General features: G+C 41.4%; 1 protein-coding gene across 1 annotated transcript in view; it reads right to left on the reverse strand.

The window, feature by feature from the left end:
* Positions 1-19,225, reverse strand: part of UTRN (utrophin) — a gene marked incomplete in the record, with an annotated part of 519,651 nt that overhangs the window by 423,823 nt on the left and 76,603 nt on the right. Inside the window, 7 exon segments of the mRNA XM_070073468.1 lie at positions 126-329; positions 6,154-6,317; positions 7,812-7,927; positions 10,161-10,333; positions 13,597-13,689; positions 14,035-14,112; positions 15,262-15,354. Coding sequence (XP_069929569.1) covers positions 126-329; positions 6,154-6,317; positions 7,812-7,927; positions 10,161-10,333; positions 13,597-13,689; positions 14,035-14,112; positions 15,262-15,354 — 921 coding nt within the window.

A 19,225-nucleotide genomic window follows, 5' to 3' on the forward strand; every position in this document is an offset into this window, starting at 1 on the left:
AAGTCCTGAAACACACTGTGACCTTTCTGTAGAGCACAATTCAACAACCAACATCAGGGTGTAGACCCTGGTCCAGGCACAGGACCCACGGCGGAGGCATATGCGCACGAGCCATAGATAATTACTTCATGAGTTGCAAACTGGTCTTTAACTTCTTCAACGTCATCAGAAATCTCGTCCTGCTCCTGGAACGTGTCCTCGGCAGAAAGCAGCCAGGTCAGAACTTCCTCCAGTGCTATCTGGTAACTGTCCAGATCCATATCCACCTCGGTGACAGTGCTGGGGGTTTCGGCCCGGGGACCCTCCTGCTCCTCCTCTGGCGCTGTGCTCTGGAAAAACAAAACCAGCAATAACTCTCAGTTATCCTGAACATGAGAAATGTTCGACAAGGACACAGTGTATACAGAACCCAAGGTAGGCACCACCTCGTGCTAGGCACGGATCCAGTTCTCAGGAGTCAGGCGAGCAATACTGTCAATTAGTCAGAAAGCAATTACTGAGCTGGCAAACTCAGGATGGCAAAAGGTACAAAAACAGCCAGCAAGCAAGAGTTCTGTATTCAAGGAGATTCTAATAGGGTTGGGGAGAGGGAAATAGCAACAAAAAAAGTCAGTGCTGAATGGATAAAAATAAATGGCTGTTAGCAAAGTGATAAATGTCATGGTCCCAAAAAAAGGGTGCCCTTGGGGTTCACCAAGAGCTAAAATAGTAAGCAAAGTTTCATGGAGGAGCTGGAAAAGTTGGGCCTTGGATATGGAGGTAATTTGCAGAAAGAGAGGGAGATGAGAACTTTGCTTTGACCCCTGGTTAAAATGCTTGCTCTGAATTGCATTTTAATATTGTGCGTTAGACACTGAAAGAGAGCCACACACACAGGTCAGGGTACTGATTACATTTATTTATTGCTTGTGGAGGCAACTGCCCTCTTGTTTACACAACTGGCCATTTTTAAGGAGCTCATGAAATAAATTCTACTCAACCTCTTTCTAAGCAACTATTGCCTTGTATAGGAACACTTTAGGATCTTATCACCAAAACTATTGTCACCCTCATCCTTTTGTTCCCTGCCAGAGCAAAACTTCTTTGAAACTTACAGCCTCCGCTTTATCACCTTTCATTCAAAGTTTTTAAATAGAATCTTTCAAACATACTGAAATGCAAGAGTGGGCTGGTGCTGTGGTGTAGAGGGTGGGGCCACAGCCTGCAGTGCCAGCATCCCACGTGGGCCCTCCATTGGAGGTAAAGAACCATCTAGAGCCATCCAGAAGCCTCAACTGCCAACTCCTAAACCCCGCCCTCCACTTTACTATCCTATAGGCATACCAAACCACATCCATAACTAAACCCTCCATTGCTTTCCCTAAACTTGTTTCCCCTCAGGTTTTCCCATTTCTTGGATATATTTTTAAACTTTTTTTAAAGATTTATTTATTTATATGAAAGGCAGAGTTACAGAGAGGCAGAGGAAGAAAGAGAGAGAGATCTTTCATCTGCATATTCACTCCCCAAAAGGCCTCTGATTCACTCTCAAATCTGCTAGGCCAACCTGAAACCAGGAACCAGGAGCTTCTTCCAGGTTTTGTACGTGAATGCAGGGACCCAAGGACTTGGGCCATCTTTTATTGCTTCCCCAAGCCATAGCCCAGAGCTGGATCAGAAGTGGAGCAGCCAGGACTTGAACTGGCACCCATATGGGATACCAGCACTGCAAGCTGCAGCTTTACCTGCTATGCCACAGCACCAGCCCCAGAATTTATTTTATTTATTTGAAACACAGATCTAGACCGAGAGAAAGAGACAGACACAGAGGTCTTCTATCTTCTGGTTCACTCGTCAAAGGCCACAATGACCCCCAGGGCTGAGCCATGCCAAATCCAGGAGCCAGGAGTGTCTTCCGGGTCTCCCTGGTAGGTGGAGAGGCCCAACCACTCGGGTCATCCTCCACCATCTTTCTGGGTGCATTAGCAAGGAGCTGGATCACAAATTGAGTGGCTGGGACTTTAACCAGTGCCCATATGAGACGCTGACGTTGCAGGTGCTGGCTTCACCTGCTACACCACAGAGCCAGCTGCTCCTATTCTGTAAATGACCCCGCATGCACCTAAGGACTTCAGCTGAAATCTGGGAGCCAGCCTCAGTTTCCCTCTTTCTTTCACCTCCCATACTTAATACGTAAGCAATCTCTACCTTCAAAATTTGTCCTAAATCCACACAAACCTTTCCATCTCCACAACCACCCATATCTCTCCTCTGAACTAGAACAGCCTGATAATAAGTGTTTTCACTTTCCTGTTGACCACCCTATTCCTAATTCATCAATTCATTTGTCGACACAGCAGCCAGAATTCTGCTGTTTGTTTATTTAAGGGGCTGAGAGACAGAAAAACAAAGAAAAACTGCGACAATTCAACCATTTACTCCCCAAGTGCCCACCATGGCCTGAACCGGGCCAAGGCCAAAGCTGAGAACTAGGAATAAAATTCAAGTCTCCCATGTAAGTGACAGGAACCCAACTACTCGAGTCAACACTGCTGCTTCTCAAGGCGTACACTGGCCAGGGAGCTGGAGCCACGAGCCAGAGCTGGGTATCAATCCCAAGCACACTGGCATGGAAGCAGGCATCTTAACTGGCTGAGACTTAACCACGAGGCCAAATACTGCCCCTAGAATGATGTTCTGAAAATGCTATCACATCCTAAGACTTCCCTGCCTAAAACCTTTCATTACTTTCTCAAAACTCCTAGTCTAAAATTCTTAACATAGTTTACAAAAACCATGATAGCAAGACACACACACACACACACACACACACACACACACACATATATGGGGGGGTGGAGTGAATTTTGATAGGTTTATCAGAGAAAACTTCTCTGAAAAGTTTCCATTTAAAATAAGGAAAAGTGGGAAGCTTGCCAGGCAATAGTGGATAGAAGAGCATTTCACGGAGGGGAAAAATCCATGTGCACAAGAATCTTGGGCAAAAAGAGGGAAAAGTCCACCATGACCAACGTGTGCAAGTAGGCTGGGTCTCATTAACTACAAGGGAAGGAAAAGTCTTTAACATTAAGACTGGAATAGAAGGCAAATACACACAAAAGGCCCTCAGGAGGAAGAATCAGACGAATGCAGCAATGTGGGTACAGGAGTTAAATAATAAACCAGTGAGGGGGCCAGCACTGTGGCGTAGCCGTAAAGCTACCGCCTGCAGTGCCGGCATCCCATATGGACCCTGGTTCGAGTCCTGACTGCTTCATTTCCAATCCAGCTCTCTGCTATGGCCTGGGAAAGCAGCAGCAGATGGCCCAAGTCCTTGGACCCCTGTACCTGTGTGGGAGACCTGGAAGAAGCTCCTGGCTCCTGGCTTCAGATGGGTGTAGTTCTGGCTATTGTGGTCATCTGGGGAGTGAATAGATGGAAGACTTTCTCTCTCTATCTCTCTCTCTCTCTCTCTCTACCTCTCAATCTCTCTCTCTCTTTCTCTCTCTCTGCCGCTGCCTCCCTGTAACTCTTCATTTCAGATAAATAAATAAATCTTTTTAAAAAATCCTGAAATAGTTGAGCTAAAATGACTCTGGATATCATGTAGGACACCAAACCCCACACTATAAAGAGGATATGTAAGAACAAAGGAAGTTAGTGAGGAGTAAGGTCACTTCGATAACACTCCAACAGCTCTGAGGTGTGAGATGGACAGTATTATCCAAATGCAAAAGTTCAGGAGGTATTAATCAGAACACATGGGTACACTTTCAACTGATAGATATGTAAGGACAAATGCAAGAATTATTTACTGGTCACATAATGCTCTCAGCATATATCTATAGAAAGGAAAGAGCCAGGAGGAAGACTGGCCATTGGCAGTCATTGGACAGTAGTGAAGGGGAAGTATGTCAAAAAGTAGATGATCAAAACTTGGTCACATTTTATTTCTTCATTTAACATCACTCAACTTTCAAGACACTAACAAAAGCATGCAAATGAAGAGGTTCGTGTTAATACAATTGTTCTCAAACAGTGGATGGATTCTGCAATTGTTATCATGTCAACCTGAATCCTAAACAGAATTCTTATTTGAAATAGGCAAATGGCCTGAACTGTAGGAATTAACAAAACTCCCCTTCCTAACAAAAAGGAACACCAATCCAATAAACAAATGACTCTAGGGGACAGTGTTGTGGCATAGCGAGTAGGGCCCACCACCTGTAGCACCAGCATCCCATATGGGCACCAGTTTGAGTACCAGCTGCTCCACTTCCAATCCAGCTCTCTGCTATGGGAAAAAGCAGTGGGAAATGGCCCAAGTCCTTGTGCCCCTGCACCCGAGTGGGAGACCCTGAAGAAGTTCCTGGCTCATGGCTTTGGATCGGCACAGCTCTGGCCATTGCGGCCATCTGGGGAGTGAACCAGCAGATTTCTCTTTCTCTCTCCCCCTTTGCCTCTCCTTCTCTCTCTCTGTATAATAAAATAAAATCTTTGAAATAAATGAATAAATAAAATGACTCTAGAACCAAATGATAAACCCAGAAGATGAAGCCCTCTAAAAAGGCATCTGGTTAATGCAGAATAGTGAGTATACTACCAAGGGCAAATGAGTTGCAGTATTTTCCTGTCAATCATAAGAAGTTGGGGCTGTTCCTGAGCAGAACTTAATTTTCAAAACTATGAGAAAAAGCCAAAGCTCACAATCAGACCCTCTAAAATTCTAAAAATCATGCTATTTTTGAATGGAAGAGAACAAAAGAACTGGTACATAACAGCCAAAGAAAATCTAAAATAATAAGCGCTGTGGATCTCAGAGGTCTCAGAAGCATGCGATGTCAGAATATTATAATGTGGAAATTAAGTGACATTTTACAAAAGAAACATGTTGAATGAGAATATCAAAGCAAAGTAGGAGGAAAAATTATAATAATTACAGCTGCTGTTATTACAAAGTTCAGACACTCTGAATTCATTATCTTCATGACACAGTGGGTAGATTTAACCACGTTTTGAAAAACTGTGTTTGAGAGGTTTAGAAATTGATCACAAACAAGCAGAGATAGTATAAAATTTAAACTCCTAAGCCCAGGCTTTCTGCCTGTGTAAATGTCTTTCTTATCATTATGACAGCCACATACGGCTCTCACTTACAGGGTTGCTAAACTGCTGGACTAAGTGATTTTTAAGAACAGGTATAACTCATAGGATTCTCATAGGATTTTATGAACAAAGAAGACTGGTTAGACTAAATTTTGACAGGCAGAGTGGACAGTGAGAGAGAGAGAGAAAGGTCTTCCTTTTGCCGTTGGTTCACCCTCCAATGGCCACCGCGGCCGGCGCGCTGCGGCCGGCGCACCACGCTGATCCGAAGCTGGGAGCCAGGTGCTTCTCCTGGTCTCCCATGCGGGTGCAGGGCCCAAGCACTTGGGCCATCCTCCACTGCACTCCCAGGCCACAGCAGAGCTGGCCTGGAAGAGGGGCAACCGGGACAGAATCCGGCGCCCCAACCGGGACTAGAACCCAGTGTGCTGGCACCGCAGGCGGAGGATTAGCCGCAGCGCCGGCCTAGACTAAATTTAAAAAAGATAAAAGATGGACTGATTCAAGGCTAGATAATTGAGAGAAAAACATTTATGATATTATTTGCATTTCCTTAAATTAATTCATTGATACCCTGATAAAGGAAATCATACTAAGCCCTTCCATGAAAATTCACCAAATAGTATACTGCAGATAAGTGAAATAAGAATATGTGATAGCCCTTTGTGAGAATATAATAAGAAAAGTTCACTTTTTAATGGCAAAAAAAATGGAAAGAAAATTAAGACTTAGAAATAAAGACTAGGCTGACATGAGAAAAATCACCTTGAGCACATGACAGAAGATGGCAAGTGGATGATGGAAAAGCATAGGGTCTTGCTCACCCTGGACCCCACCTCCAGCCCTGTGGTATGAAATAATAGTTCTGTTCTTCGTAAAGTGGGGTAAGATATGACTTCTGTTACACACATGAGAGAACACACTCACAGATAAGCTGAACTGCTTAAGATAACGTGCACCAAGAAACCAAGATGTTCTCGGTCAAGAAGAGAACCCTTGGCAGGTGCTTTTATCTAGTACCTGTGACAAAACACATATAGCAAGTCAACTCTTTTGGTAAAAATTTACCTGTACCTGTATATTAATTTCTTCTTCACATTCTTTCTTATACTTCCTTGGGAGGGTCTCTACCTCACGGATAGCATCTATAGTGACTTGCTGAGGCAGCACTTCAAACAACGATGTTAAATACATAATTATGGATTTCTTGTCAGGAAGCTGAACAGCAACATCTAAAGGTGGAAGAAAATAAGAACCTTCTTAAATTAGATGTCCAAAATATGTGAATTGCTCAATATTGGATATAAAATAGCTCTCCTTAGTACTCATAAACAATCCCTAATATAGTAAATAATTTTTGTATTGCCGTAACTCAGTCAATTGCTATTTCATATCACAATCTATAAGAAAGAAGCAAAAAGGGGTCCTTCTTTTTCTTCGGCATCCCATTTCTTCCCTGAAAGGTTACCCCAAAATGCTCAAAGATACGCTGCCGTGTATTACCATTTAAGATAATGAAACAGACTTTAGTCTTTGGCCTATTCAAGAGAAACTATGTTTGCCATACCTGAACACAGCTATTCCCTCAAGTCCTTCAAACAGGAGTGTTGCTTGAATTAACCATTACAGAACCAGGAATTGACACTTATGTTATGTCAACCCTGCAAGCTTCATAACCAAAGGCTTCAGATCATATGTAATTCACACAATCATATGAAATTCACACAAAAATGTATTTAAGTAACTACACCAAGTCCTGAATTATCTAAATAATTATTTATTTTTCTAAAGCTTTAAATCCTACTTTAGGGGTTGGCACTATGGCATAAAGGATAAAGTTGCCGCTTACAGCGCCAGGATCCCATCTCATATGGTCACCAGTTGGAGTCCAAGCTGCTCCACTTCTGATCCAGTTGCCTGTTAATGTGCCTAAGAAAGCAGTGGAAGATGCACCCCATATGGGAGATCTGGAAGAAGCTCCTAGCTCCTGGTTTTGGATTGGCCTAGCTCCAGCTGTTGCAGCCATTTGAGGAGTGAACTAGCGGAAGGAAAAACTCTCCCTCTCTCTGCCTCTGCCTTTCTGCAACTCTGCCTTTCAAATAAACAAATAAATCTTTAAATAAATAAATAAATCCTACTTGATACAGATAACTATTATCCAAAGATATAATTAAATTTTTATCAAAAGTATTCTTCAAATTCTAAATGCAAAATACTGAGGCCAGCTCTGTGGTGTAGTGGATGAAGCAGTCTCCTGCAGCTCTGGCTATATGGGTGCTGGTTCAAGTTCCAACTGTACCACTTCCTATCCAGCAGCTCCCTACTAATGCACCTGGGAAAGCAGCAGAGAATGGCCCAAGTGCTTGGGACCCTGAACCACATGGGAAACCTGGAAGAAACTACCTCCTGGCTTCAGCCTACCCCAGCCTTGGCCATTGCAGCCATTTGTGGAGTGAACCAGCAGACAGAAGACCTCTCTCTCTCTGTCTTTCTCTCTCTCTCTCTCTCACTCTGCCTTTCAAATACATAAAATAAATCTTTAAAAAACAATAATATACAAAAAGTACTAACAATTTGTCTGCAATAAAAAGTCTTGTACCTATAGTTGAAAAAAGATTCTACAATTTTCCTGATTCATTCCAAAAAGGGGGGAAAAAACCCACTACTTTTCAAGCATTCAAAATTACAAAGCAAAATCAATTCTGAAAGTAAACATTAAACAGTACCTTCAGGATCTAACAGCTTTTCAATACCCAAGTAAGTCTGAGCCTTGCTGAAGGCATGTTCCAGCCTCTCAATTGGGGACATTTTGACAACTTTGTCCCAGCTGAAGAGATCAGGTCTGAAAAGCCAAGTAAATAAAATGCAATGAAGATGAAATATACAAAATCAAAGCAGCCATTGGTATAACTTAACTTAATTCATTTTTAGATGTTTTTACCATGATATCTCAAAGATATGTCAAGTATATAATATTTGAAAGTAACTTACCACTATGAAAATTTTAACTATAAGTTCAGTGCTTTGGTAGATTTCTGGGTTAACCATTGAAAGACTAGAAAAGAACTACTTCATATTTCCCAAATAATAAAAGAAAAAAAGGAAGGTGGTAATGCCAATCAATACAAAGGAAGGCAAGGAAAAATGCACAGAAAATGTAGCAGAAGTGTCTTCAAACTAGGTGGTAAAAATGAACCTAAATATATCCGTTATCACAGTGTAAGTTAATGAACTAAATTCTCCACTTGAAAGACCAGAATTGGCAGAATAGAAAAAACAGTTCTAATGAGTTCATAGGAGATTTCTAAAATAAGGCCTTGAGAATTCCCTCCAATCACGGTCCTATAGGCTATTATTAATTGGCATTTCATTTCTGTCTTGATTTTTTTAACCCCACAAAATTGAACATTATTCTTGCTTTGAGCTATCCAAAAGTTCACTATCTTTCTCTGTTCTTGTCTAGCAGACCCTCCGACCTTCCACAATCTCCTCCACTGCCCAGTTCCCTCCCAGACCTCATCTCCTTCTACTATACCCTACCCATACAGGCCACCACTACTCCTGTAGCCCACCATGCTAGGTTCCTCTTCTTGCTGATTGCATTTTTTCTTTCAGCATATTTACCATTTCTATGTACTATACAATTTGCATTTTTTTTAATTTATTGTCCATCTCCTTCTTTGAAATTTCCACCTCTTTTGTTCTCTGCTATGTACAGTGTGTATACACTCATATGTATTTATTGAATCAATTAATTAATAGATGGAGAAAAGTAATGGCTAAAATTCAAGACATTCTTGATAAAATGTCCCAACCTACTAGGAACTGAGTGAAACCTTTTCAGACTCATACAGGAGTGGTAGAAGATTCAGTGGGAAGGTAGGTGCATTATTTAACCTCATAAAAAACACAATATATCCAAAAAGCTATAGCAAACATCATTCTTATGGTAAAACATTAAGAGAGCTACCTTTATTATCAAGAAAAAATCCTTCTGCTCACAATCATCAATTCAAATCAACAACGAATTAAAGGACAAGGCAAAAGGAAGAACAAAAACAGAAGAAGAAACAATTCAAGGACATTCTAAACATCCCTTGCCCCAACTCCACCTTCCAGAAAACCCACAGTCTATAAAAACAAACCCACTACAACTTGTAAGAATTTAATACATTTGCAGAAGTAAGATGTAGAAAAATGTCTATTTTAAAATATGAACAAAGACCATAGAGGAAATGAAATGAGAATATTAATAATTTATAATAGCAATATAACATAATTTTGCCCTTAGCAAAACTTATTTTTTGAGTATGGCTGTGCACTTAGTTATGTATAGATAACCAATTGTCTCAACATCCATTAATCTGCAGTATCCACTCAATTTTATGTTTTCCTATATAATGAGATTATTTCTTAGATCTTTATTCTCTTAGGTTGAACCAAATGAAACTGTTGTTCTTGTATATCAAAAACACTCCAGTCTTGGCAACTTTATATGGTTCAGTCTATTATTACATTAGTTTATATTTATTTGCAATACTGCATGTCTAACTCGTATAGCTTCATATTTACTTTTGGTTTCTTTGTGGAACGCATCTCAGTAGCTCTTCTTCTGGACTATCCTAGTTATTTTTGGGCATTTGATCTTCTTCACATAATTAGAATCTATTCATAAGTTTCACCAAAAAAAAAGCATTTGGCTATTTTTAATTGGTGTTGCATTGACTTTATAGAGTTTTACTTTTGGTATGGGGGTAAAAGCTAACACAATTCTTTGTGTATGTTACTGGTTAGTGCTGAATGTGCAGCAATGAATAATTCAAACTATTTTACATTTTTCAACTCAAAAATATGTAATAGAAGCCATGGCCATTGCTCTCTGGCATTGAAGTCCTGTGACAATGAAGACTTGATGGGTTGTCTTCTCTCACCATACTTCTTTCCTTGGTGTTTTGGTACAGCACATGCAGAGAGGGTGGCAGGTGGGGAAGAGGCTTTAGGGAGGAGCAGCAGGGGAGGGACACACAGTAGAAACAGACTTGTAAAGCCCACTGCCAACGGGAGTAAGGTCTCACTTGTGTCGGTGGAGCACAGCATTAAAGGCAAGTCCATCTGTCCAGCTGGTGGTGAAGTTGAGGACATTGACGGAGCTGTAGGGCCTGGTGGTCTGCCGCACCCAGCTCAGCAGGATCTTCTCGCTGTTGGTCTGCTGCAGGTCCAACATGACAGCCTTCATGACATCTTTGACCTGTTTGAGAGAAAGCACATTTGCCATAACTGGACAGAGCTATTCCCTCAAGTCTCTCAATAAGAATTACAAAAGTTAACCATTATGGATCAGGGAATTGGAACTCATTTTCTTTCAAATGTTTCCTTTAAACAGAAGGTTTAGATTTTTTAACAGAACAGAAAGTTTAACAGTAATTATTTTGGGTTCCAGGGTTCGGAGGTGATTTTTATCTCTTTTATATATTATTGTATTTTTCTGTATCATAGACAATACTTGTACTATGCTGAATTAACATTACTTTCTTCTCACAAAAAGTCAGTGTTTTAATACTCTTTATTTAAAAACACCTTTTCATATAAAGAAAACAGTTTTTATTTTCTACAAAAATGAAAAAGAAAGAAGGAACTTTTGACTTACTACAAAATCAAAGACTAGGGGGCTGGTGTTGTGGCATAGAAGGTAAAGCTGCCACCAGCAATAATGGCATCCCCTATGGGTTTGAGATCCAGCTGCTCTACTTCTGATCTAGCTCTCTGTTAATGCATCTGGGAGAGCAGCAGAGAATGGCCCAAGTGCTTTGGGCCCTGCATATGTGTGGGAGACCCAGATGAAGCTCCAGGCTACTGGCTTTGACCTGGCCCAGACCCGGCCCAGACCCACCCATTGCAGCCATTTGGGAAATGAAGATATCTCTCTCTCTCTCTCTCTCTCTCTCTCTCTGTATCTGTATCTCCCTCCCTCTCTGTATCTGTCTTTAAAATAAATAAATAAATAACTCTTTTAAAAAAGTCAGAGTGAAGAATCTTTTCTGATCACAGTAACAATTATCTCTAGAACAAACATTACATGTAATTATTCTATAACACTACATATATTTTATGGAAGTACTCAAAAGAATGCTGTGATACATTAAAAGGACACAGGAGCCAACTTAAGGGGCTTAAACTAGCCAAATCTAGGAAAACTTGAACATCAAAATGAAGAATAAAGATAAAGAATTGTAAACTTATGTAAAGCTCCATGATTTATCAGCTAACATATAAATGAAGGGAAGGATGGATGGATGGCTAGATAAAGACAGATAAACAAGAGACAAAAGAAAGCTATTCCTTAAAAGTGAAGGGCCAACAAACAAACAGAAGAAATGGTGGCCAGCGCCGTGGCTCAATAGGCTAATACTCCGCCTTGTGGCGCCCGCACACCAGGTTCTAGTCCTGGTCAGGGCGCCAGATTCTGTCCCGGTTGCCCCTCTTTCAGGCCAGCTCTCTGCTATGGCCCAGGAGTGCAGTGGAGGATGGCCCAAGTCCTTGGGCCCTGCACCCCATGGGAGACCAGGAGAAGCACCTGGCTCCCGGCTTCGGATCAGTGCGGTGCGCCGGCTGCAGTGCGCCAGCCGCGGTGGCCATTGGAGGGTGAACCAACAGCAAAGGAAGACCTTTCTCTCTGTCTCTCTCTCTCTCACTGTCCACTCTGCCTGTCAAAAAATAAATTAAAAGAAGAAGAAGAAATGGTGAAATTGAAAATCATTATTTGTCAGGCATCTTAGTAAAAACTGATCCAGGTGAGAATTATGAAAGGAGGCCAACACTGTGGCATAGCGGGTAAAGCTGCCACCTGCAGTGCAGGCATCTCATATGGGTGCCGGTTCAAGTCCTGGCTGCTCCAGCTCTCTGCTATGGCCTGGGAAAGCAGCAGAAGATGGCCCAAGATGGCCCAAGTGCTTGAGCCCCTGCACCCATGTGGGAGACCCAGAAGAATCTCCTGGCTCCTGACTTTGGATCGGCACAGCTCCAGCCGTTGTGATCATTTGGGGAGTGAGCCAGCAGAGGGAAGATCTCTCTCTCTCTTTCTCTCTCTCTCTCCCTCTCTCTGCCTCTGCCTCTCTGTAACTCTGCCTTTCAAATAAACAAACAAATCTTTAAAAATAATTATGAAAGGACACTAAAACTCCAGATAAAAGTTTGATAAGCTGAATATTCACACAGTCTCAAAGTATATCCCCACAAGGTACCGCTAAATAACAATGAGTAGCCGCTTTGCAATGGAGAAGCATGGCACTATCATCTTAACAAGTTTAACCCTTACAAAAAGGTCTAATGGACATGGGCCCCCCGATATTGTACACTGAGAAGAACTCAACATCAGATGTATGGCATCCCTCCCAAAAATGAATAACCTGTATCTCTGAGAAACCATTAGCTAAGCCCACACAGAGGGAGATTCTCCAAAACAGTTAGCCAATAGTCTTCAAAAATAGCAATAATGTGAGGAAGGGGAAACAAAGGCTAAAGAGACCAATAAATGAATGTATTGGATGATCTTGGATAGACAATCTCCATAAGATCTGTACATTTGTACTTGTACTTTCAAAGTTATTATCCCGATTTTAATAGTTATGGTTTTAGTCTCTAATATAATTTTATATTAATATACAAAAATATATAATACTTATTATGGCTTTAATATTATGCATGCTATATTATTATGTTGACATACCATGGTTAGTTACATAAGACAGTCCCCTGTTTTTAGACGAATGTCATGATTTTAGAAAATCACACTAAAGATTTTTGGTATGGGAGAGAAAGTGAGCAAAAGAAATAATACAACTAGTAACATTTAAGGAATCTGAATGAAAGGTATTTGGGAATTCTTTAAACTATTCTTGCAATTTTTCTATAAGTCTGAAATTATGTAAGTTTATAAAATTAAATATAACAAAAGTAGCTACTTTTTTTTTTCCTGTACAAGGAAAATGTATCAGTTTGCCAGCTTCTGCCACTCAAACTGTTTAGGGTTCAAATGTGTTTCCCCCAAGTTTCACATACTGAAGTCCTAACCCTCCATTACTCAGAATGGGGCCTTATTTGGAAATGAAGTCAGTGCTAGGAGGAAGTCATATCTGAGTTTGGGCAGGGGGTTTGGCTGATTCCAACATGACTGGTATCCTTACAAAAAGGGAAATTGGGACACAGAACTCATAGATGCAGAATACCATGTGAAGATGGGGGCTTTGCTGCCGCATGCCTACAAACCCCAAAGACCGCCAACAAACCGGAAGCTAGGAGAGAGACAAGCAATAGATTCTCCCTCAGAGCCCTTGGGAGGAACCAACACGGCTGACACCTTGAAACCACCCTTGGGAACTGAGAGTGTGAATTTCTGACATTCCAGGCTAGCAGTTTGTGGTCCTTGGTTACAACAGCCTCCCCGCCCCCCCCAACTATGCCACAAAGAATACATTTCCCACTTTGATGGAAAAAAAGGTTGGAAATGCCCACCTGCCAGTGCAAAATAATGCTCCAGAGTAATCCCAGTGTCAGCTTGTGATTGCCATCCACGATGTCAGTTCCTCCTATGTTCACTAATTCCACCTGTGAACACAAAGGCACAGCTTCAAAGACCACCACTTCCCCAAAGCCCAGGTTTTTGTTTTATCACACCTGAACTGGATGATAAGAGAAGTTTCATTTTTAGAGAACTGGGAAAGCCTATAGCTCAAAAATGTGTTATTGAAACAGCAGATCAATAAAGCCACCAGAAAAAAAAAAAACCATGTGACAGTTTCCACTGTCACAGTGGAAGTCTCAATGGTTCTCATAAGAAAACTGTTCCCATGTATCACCCAATGTCAATGCGTAGGGCAGGTGACTGGTTTCACAGGAAATCATGCTGGTGGCAGCGGGACCCTTCCCCACACAGTCACATCCCAAGCTTACATTGTTCTGGTGCAAAACCTGCAGCACTCTGTTGACATTATTTAAGGCATGCACCCTGGTGGAGCCACGTTCCTTTGGCTGGAAAATAAAACACAAAAGCAAGTAAGTCTCACCACTCCTCCAGGTCCTGACAAACAGGTATGGAACAGCAGCTGAGCACCCTGGAGGCAAGTGTTCAGTTTGCAAATTCCTCAACTAGAACATCTTCAGATACAGGTTTCCTAATTTCCCTGAACACTGGAATCTCTTAGCTTCAGAATCTACCAGCACCTGTGTCCTACCCCACCCTGAGGGCTGTGATGTTAATGGGTCTAGGGTGTGATATGGGTTTGGAATTTTTTAAATACTTCCCCAGAGATACTAACACTCAGACAAGGTCGGGAGCCAATGCACTAGGAATGAAGCTTCTTTTATCTACAATAGGTCTGGAGGCAGATTTAGGAGAGGATAGGGTCCCTTTTCCCTGCACATGTGTGAGCGACAGAGCAAGGAGGCCTGAGAGGCACCATTCCAGGCTGCAGCTAGCATTACAAGAGCCCACCTGGCAAGCAGGAATCCCCCACCTGCAGCAAGAAGACCTGAGCAGCTGCTTTCCACCTCACTAGCCAGGGAACCTTATCTGAGAGAGGGATCAGACCCTCCAACAGGTGCCTTCCCACCACCTGGAGGTCAGAAGCAAGAGTTTAACAGCCCCAGGCTTTGTTAAGAAAGGAATTCATCTTTGGGAGAGCATTTCTCTGTACCCTTACAGTAATTCTACCTCTAGTGTAAAAGCCTTCACCCATCAAAGGCATTCTCTTCATTAGCAGAGTTGTTTCTATGTGAGAGTAGAGCACCTTACACACACATAACAGAGTTGGATTTGGTGAAGAAACCAATAAAACAGAATAAAAACAGATGACATCCTCCTTAAAAACTAAGTATTTAAATATCTGCTAAATGGCACTTAAATGTGATTTCTCATATTCTACTATTCAGAACATTGGGCCCTCTGTACAAATCCATTCTCAGACAGTCTCTGAGCAATAAACATTTAAGATCATTTCATTTTTGATGAAAGTCCTCAAGAAAGCTTCACTATACCACTCTATCAAAGCATTAGTTAAACCACTTTTTTTTAACATTCCTCTTTGACTTTACATTTTAGGCACCCACTCTGGGTCTTCAGGTATTGATCATGCCCAGAGAAACTCGGTTAGCCTCATCCTCTGAGGTGACTTCTCTCACCTGGGATGTTCCTGTGAGGCCTTCTAAGAGATCCAGCAGCTTCCTTCCATCTTTCAGGTCTGTGAACATATCACTGATGGGCGGCTTCCCACTCTGCAAAGGAAAAAATAAAATACCGGGTAGTTCAGCAGCAAAAATTCCATATACTTTTTTTAAGATTTTTTTTTATTTATTTGAAAGAGTTACAGAGAGAGGTAGAGACAGAGAGAGAGGTCTTCCCTCCACTGGTTCACTCCCAGATGGCCACAATTGCTGCTGCTGTGCCAATCTGAAGCCAGGAACCAAGAGCTTCTTCCAGACCTCTCATGTGGGTACAGGGGCCCAAGCACTTGGGCCATCTTCTGCTGCTTTCCCAGGCCATAGCAGAGAGCTGGATCAGAAGAGGAGTAGCCGAAACTAGAACCAGAGCCCACATGGGATGCCGGCACTGCAACCCATAACCCATTGTGCCACGGTGCCGGCCCCTCCGTATACTTCTAACAAGTAAATATGTGGTTCATGGTTTCCAACTTAAAAGTCCCAGACGGTCTCTAGACTATTCAAGTTTGCCTTGTATGGAAAGAACAAGTACAAACACAGAGCATTTTGGAATCTTGAATTAAATATTTTAAGCTGAAAGAAATAAACTACATTATTTCTTAGGGAACAAATAAAGCTGTGATTATTGCGAATATGCCTTGACTATGATATATGTCCCAAGAAATTAGCCATAAAGAGAAGCACTAAAAATGCAAATGACTATTGAGCACTGGGGTACACAGGCCAGCTGGAGCCTAGGCATCTCCACCTCTGTACTTTGTACTCTTGGGATGACAGTGTCCTTCAGCAACCCCACTATAGGAGCAGGTCACTGATGTCAGCTCTCAGGTGCTAAGTCCGTGATCTGCTCATTAATTTCTTAACAATAAAGGTACTTTGAAATCTCTGTATGAGTCCAGTCTCAGTCTAGTATCTTGACTGTCAAAGTTTACAAAATTCCTAAATTCTTGGCCCTGACCCATACACAACATCAAACCCCAATGATAAACACAGTCTAGCATCTGCTGCCAGAAAGCCCACTCCACTCACGATCAGTTTGTCAGATCCTTGCCTCCCCATGATAGCACACATTGCTCACAACCGAGAGGTTGCTGACAGAAAACTAGCAGTGCCCATTTTAAGCCCAGTTTGACAGATGAGCCTGGCTTAGCTACCTACCCTCCTTCTAAAGCACAAGTTATTGAGTTATTGTAATCATCAAATAATATAAAATTATGCAAAATGTCCTGAAAACCATAAAGCACAATGTAACAAATATTGATTATCTTGGATCAAGTTATTCTCTTCTAATATGAAATCATCAGAGAGGTTAACAATTCTAGTTCCTGCCAATAATAAAAATACTTTATAACCAAGCATTAGTTTTATCCCCCCCATTTCTCACATTCAGATATATGAAGCAAAATTTCACTTTAAGCCTGAAATGGAGGAGAGGCAGGAAATCATTCTGAAGCTTCCCAAAACTTTGCAGGAGCCTCTTTGTTCTCACTTCTTTTTGCCTTTAAATAAGTATTACATTCCGTTAACTAATGGTTTTTAACAAGGGCCTTGGGGCTGGTGCTGTGTCGTAGTTGGTAAAGCCACTGCCTAGCAGTGTTGGCATCCCATATGGGCGCCAGTTCGAGTCCCGGCTGCTCCTCTTCCAATTCAGCTCTCTGCTGTGGCGCGGGAAAGCAGTAGAAGATGGCCCAAGTCCTTGGAACCCCGGACCCACTTGGGAGACCAAGAGGAGGCTCCTTGCTCCTGGCTGCGGATCGGCACAGCTCTGGCCGTTGCAGCCAACTGGGGAGTGAACCAGCGGATGGAAGATTTCTCTCTATCTCTCTCTCTCTATCTCTCTCTCTCTCTGCTTCTCCTTCTCTCTCTGTGTAGCTCAAATAAATAAATAAATATTAAAAAAAAAAAAAAACACAAGAGCCTTTTCCCTACTTCATACACCATACTCTAAAAGAGAAAAACTATTCTAAGGTTTTCACCCTACAACCAGCAAAAAGAATAAGCTGTGACTTATTTGTGTCTGAAACACCTATGCCTTACCATTCCCAGCTGCCATCATCAAGGGCAATGATGGTGCTGGGAGCACCCAGATTGCCTCTAGGGATCACAACAAACAGATTTGCATGACAGTATTTCAGGAAGCAGAGCAAGAGAAATTTTCCCACACATGAAAGACTTCTGTTCCATCAGGATAAGCAAAAGGCAGAGGTGGTCTCATTGTCATCTGCCTCTAATCCTCCTTCTCCAAGCAAAGCACAATTCAGCAAATTAGCCATCAAATAACTAACTTCTCTCAAGCCTCAGAAACAGCAAAGAGAAGAAAACTGAGACAGTGCATGGCACAAACAAATGAGACTATCTAAGCACAAAAAAATCTAAGGAACTAGGAAAGACAAGGGCAACTAGATGAAAGCTGGGAAACATTTATTCCTTCATCAAACCCACTACCCATTTTCAAACAAAGTCAGAAAATAACATAATACAAAGCATAAAATGAAGCAAATGTAACTATCCATCCATATTACAAATAATTAAGAATGCCCAGTGATCTTATCTAGACAAGAAGTTTCCTAAGAGTCATAGCTATTTGGCCTTTGTACATCTTTCTGTATATCTGTTAAAAAGTCAGGTGACAAAAACAGACATGTAGACCAATGGAACAGAACAAACACTCCAGAAATCAATCCATGCACTGACAACTAATCTTTGACATAATCAATCCCTGGAGCAAGGACAGTCTCTTCAACAAATGGTGCTGGCAAACTGGATCTCCACATGCAGAAGTATTAAACTAGACCCATACCTTACACCTTATATAAAAATCCACTCAAAATTGATCAAAGACCTAAATCTATAACTCGATGCCATCAAATTACTAGAGAATATTGGAGAAACACTGCAAGATATTGGCTAGGAAAAGACTTCTTGGAAAAGATCCCAGAAGCACAGGCAATCAAAGCCAAAATGGACAAATGGGATTACATCAAGATGAGAATCTTCTGCACTGCCAAAGAAACACTCAGCTAAGTGAAGAGGCAACGGACAGAATGGGAGAAAATATTTGCAAACTATGCAACTGATAAAGGGTTAATATCCAGACTCTACAAAGGAACTTGAGAAATTCAACAACAACAGAACAAATAATCCAGTTAAGAAATGAGCAAGGAACTTGAACAGGCATTTTTCAAAAGAGGAAATTCAAATGGCCAACAGACACTTGAAAAAATGCTCAGGATCACTAGCCATCAGAGAAATGCAAATCAAAACCACAATTAGGTTTCACCTCACCCCAGTGAGAACAGCTCTCATACAGAAATCAATAAATAATGAATGCCAACAAAATGATGGGAAAAAGGTACCCTAATTCACTGTTGTTAGGAATATAAACTGGGGTAGCCACTGTGGAAGATAGCATGGAGATACCTCACAAAGCTGAATACAGACCTACCATATAATCCAGCCATCCCACTCCTGGGAATTTACCTAAACCAAAAGAAATCAGCATATGAAAGAGTTATCCGTAAACCCATGTTCACTGCAGCTCAATTCATAGTAGCTAAGATATGGAATCAACCCAGATGTCCATCAACTGAAGACTGGGTAAAGAAATTATGGTATACATACACTATGGAGTACTACTCAGCCATAAAAAAAAAAAGAAATCCTATCTTTTACAACCAAATGGACACAACTGGAAACCATTATACTTAGTGAAATAAGCCAGTCCCAAAAAGATAGATATTATATGTTTTCCCTGGCCTGTGGTAACTAATAGAATACCTACAAATGTAATGTATTGGGGTGAAATGGACATTTTGAGATTCAATGATTGTTTCCAGCCCTTGTCTCTTCTGTTGAGAAACAGTGTTTTTTCTTCATACTATTTGTAGGGTTAAGCTTATGAGTATTAAGCAAACCAAAAATAGAT

The sequence above is a fragment of the Oryctolagus cuniculus genome, chromosome 5, assembly GCF_964237555.1.
Source record: "Oryctolagus cuniculus chromosome 5, mOryCun1.1, whole genome shotgun sequence".
NCBI lineage: Eukaryota > Metazoa > Chordata > Mammalia > Lagomorpha > Leporidae > Oryctolagus > Oryctolagus cuniculus.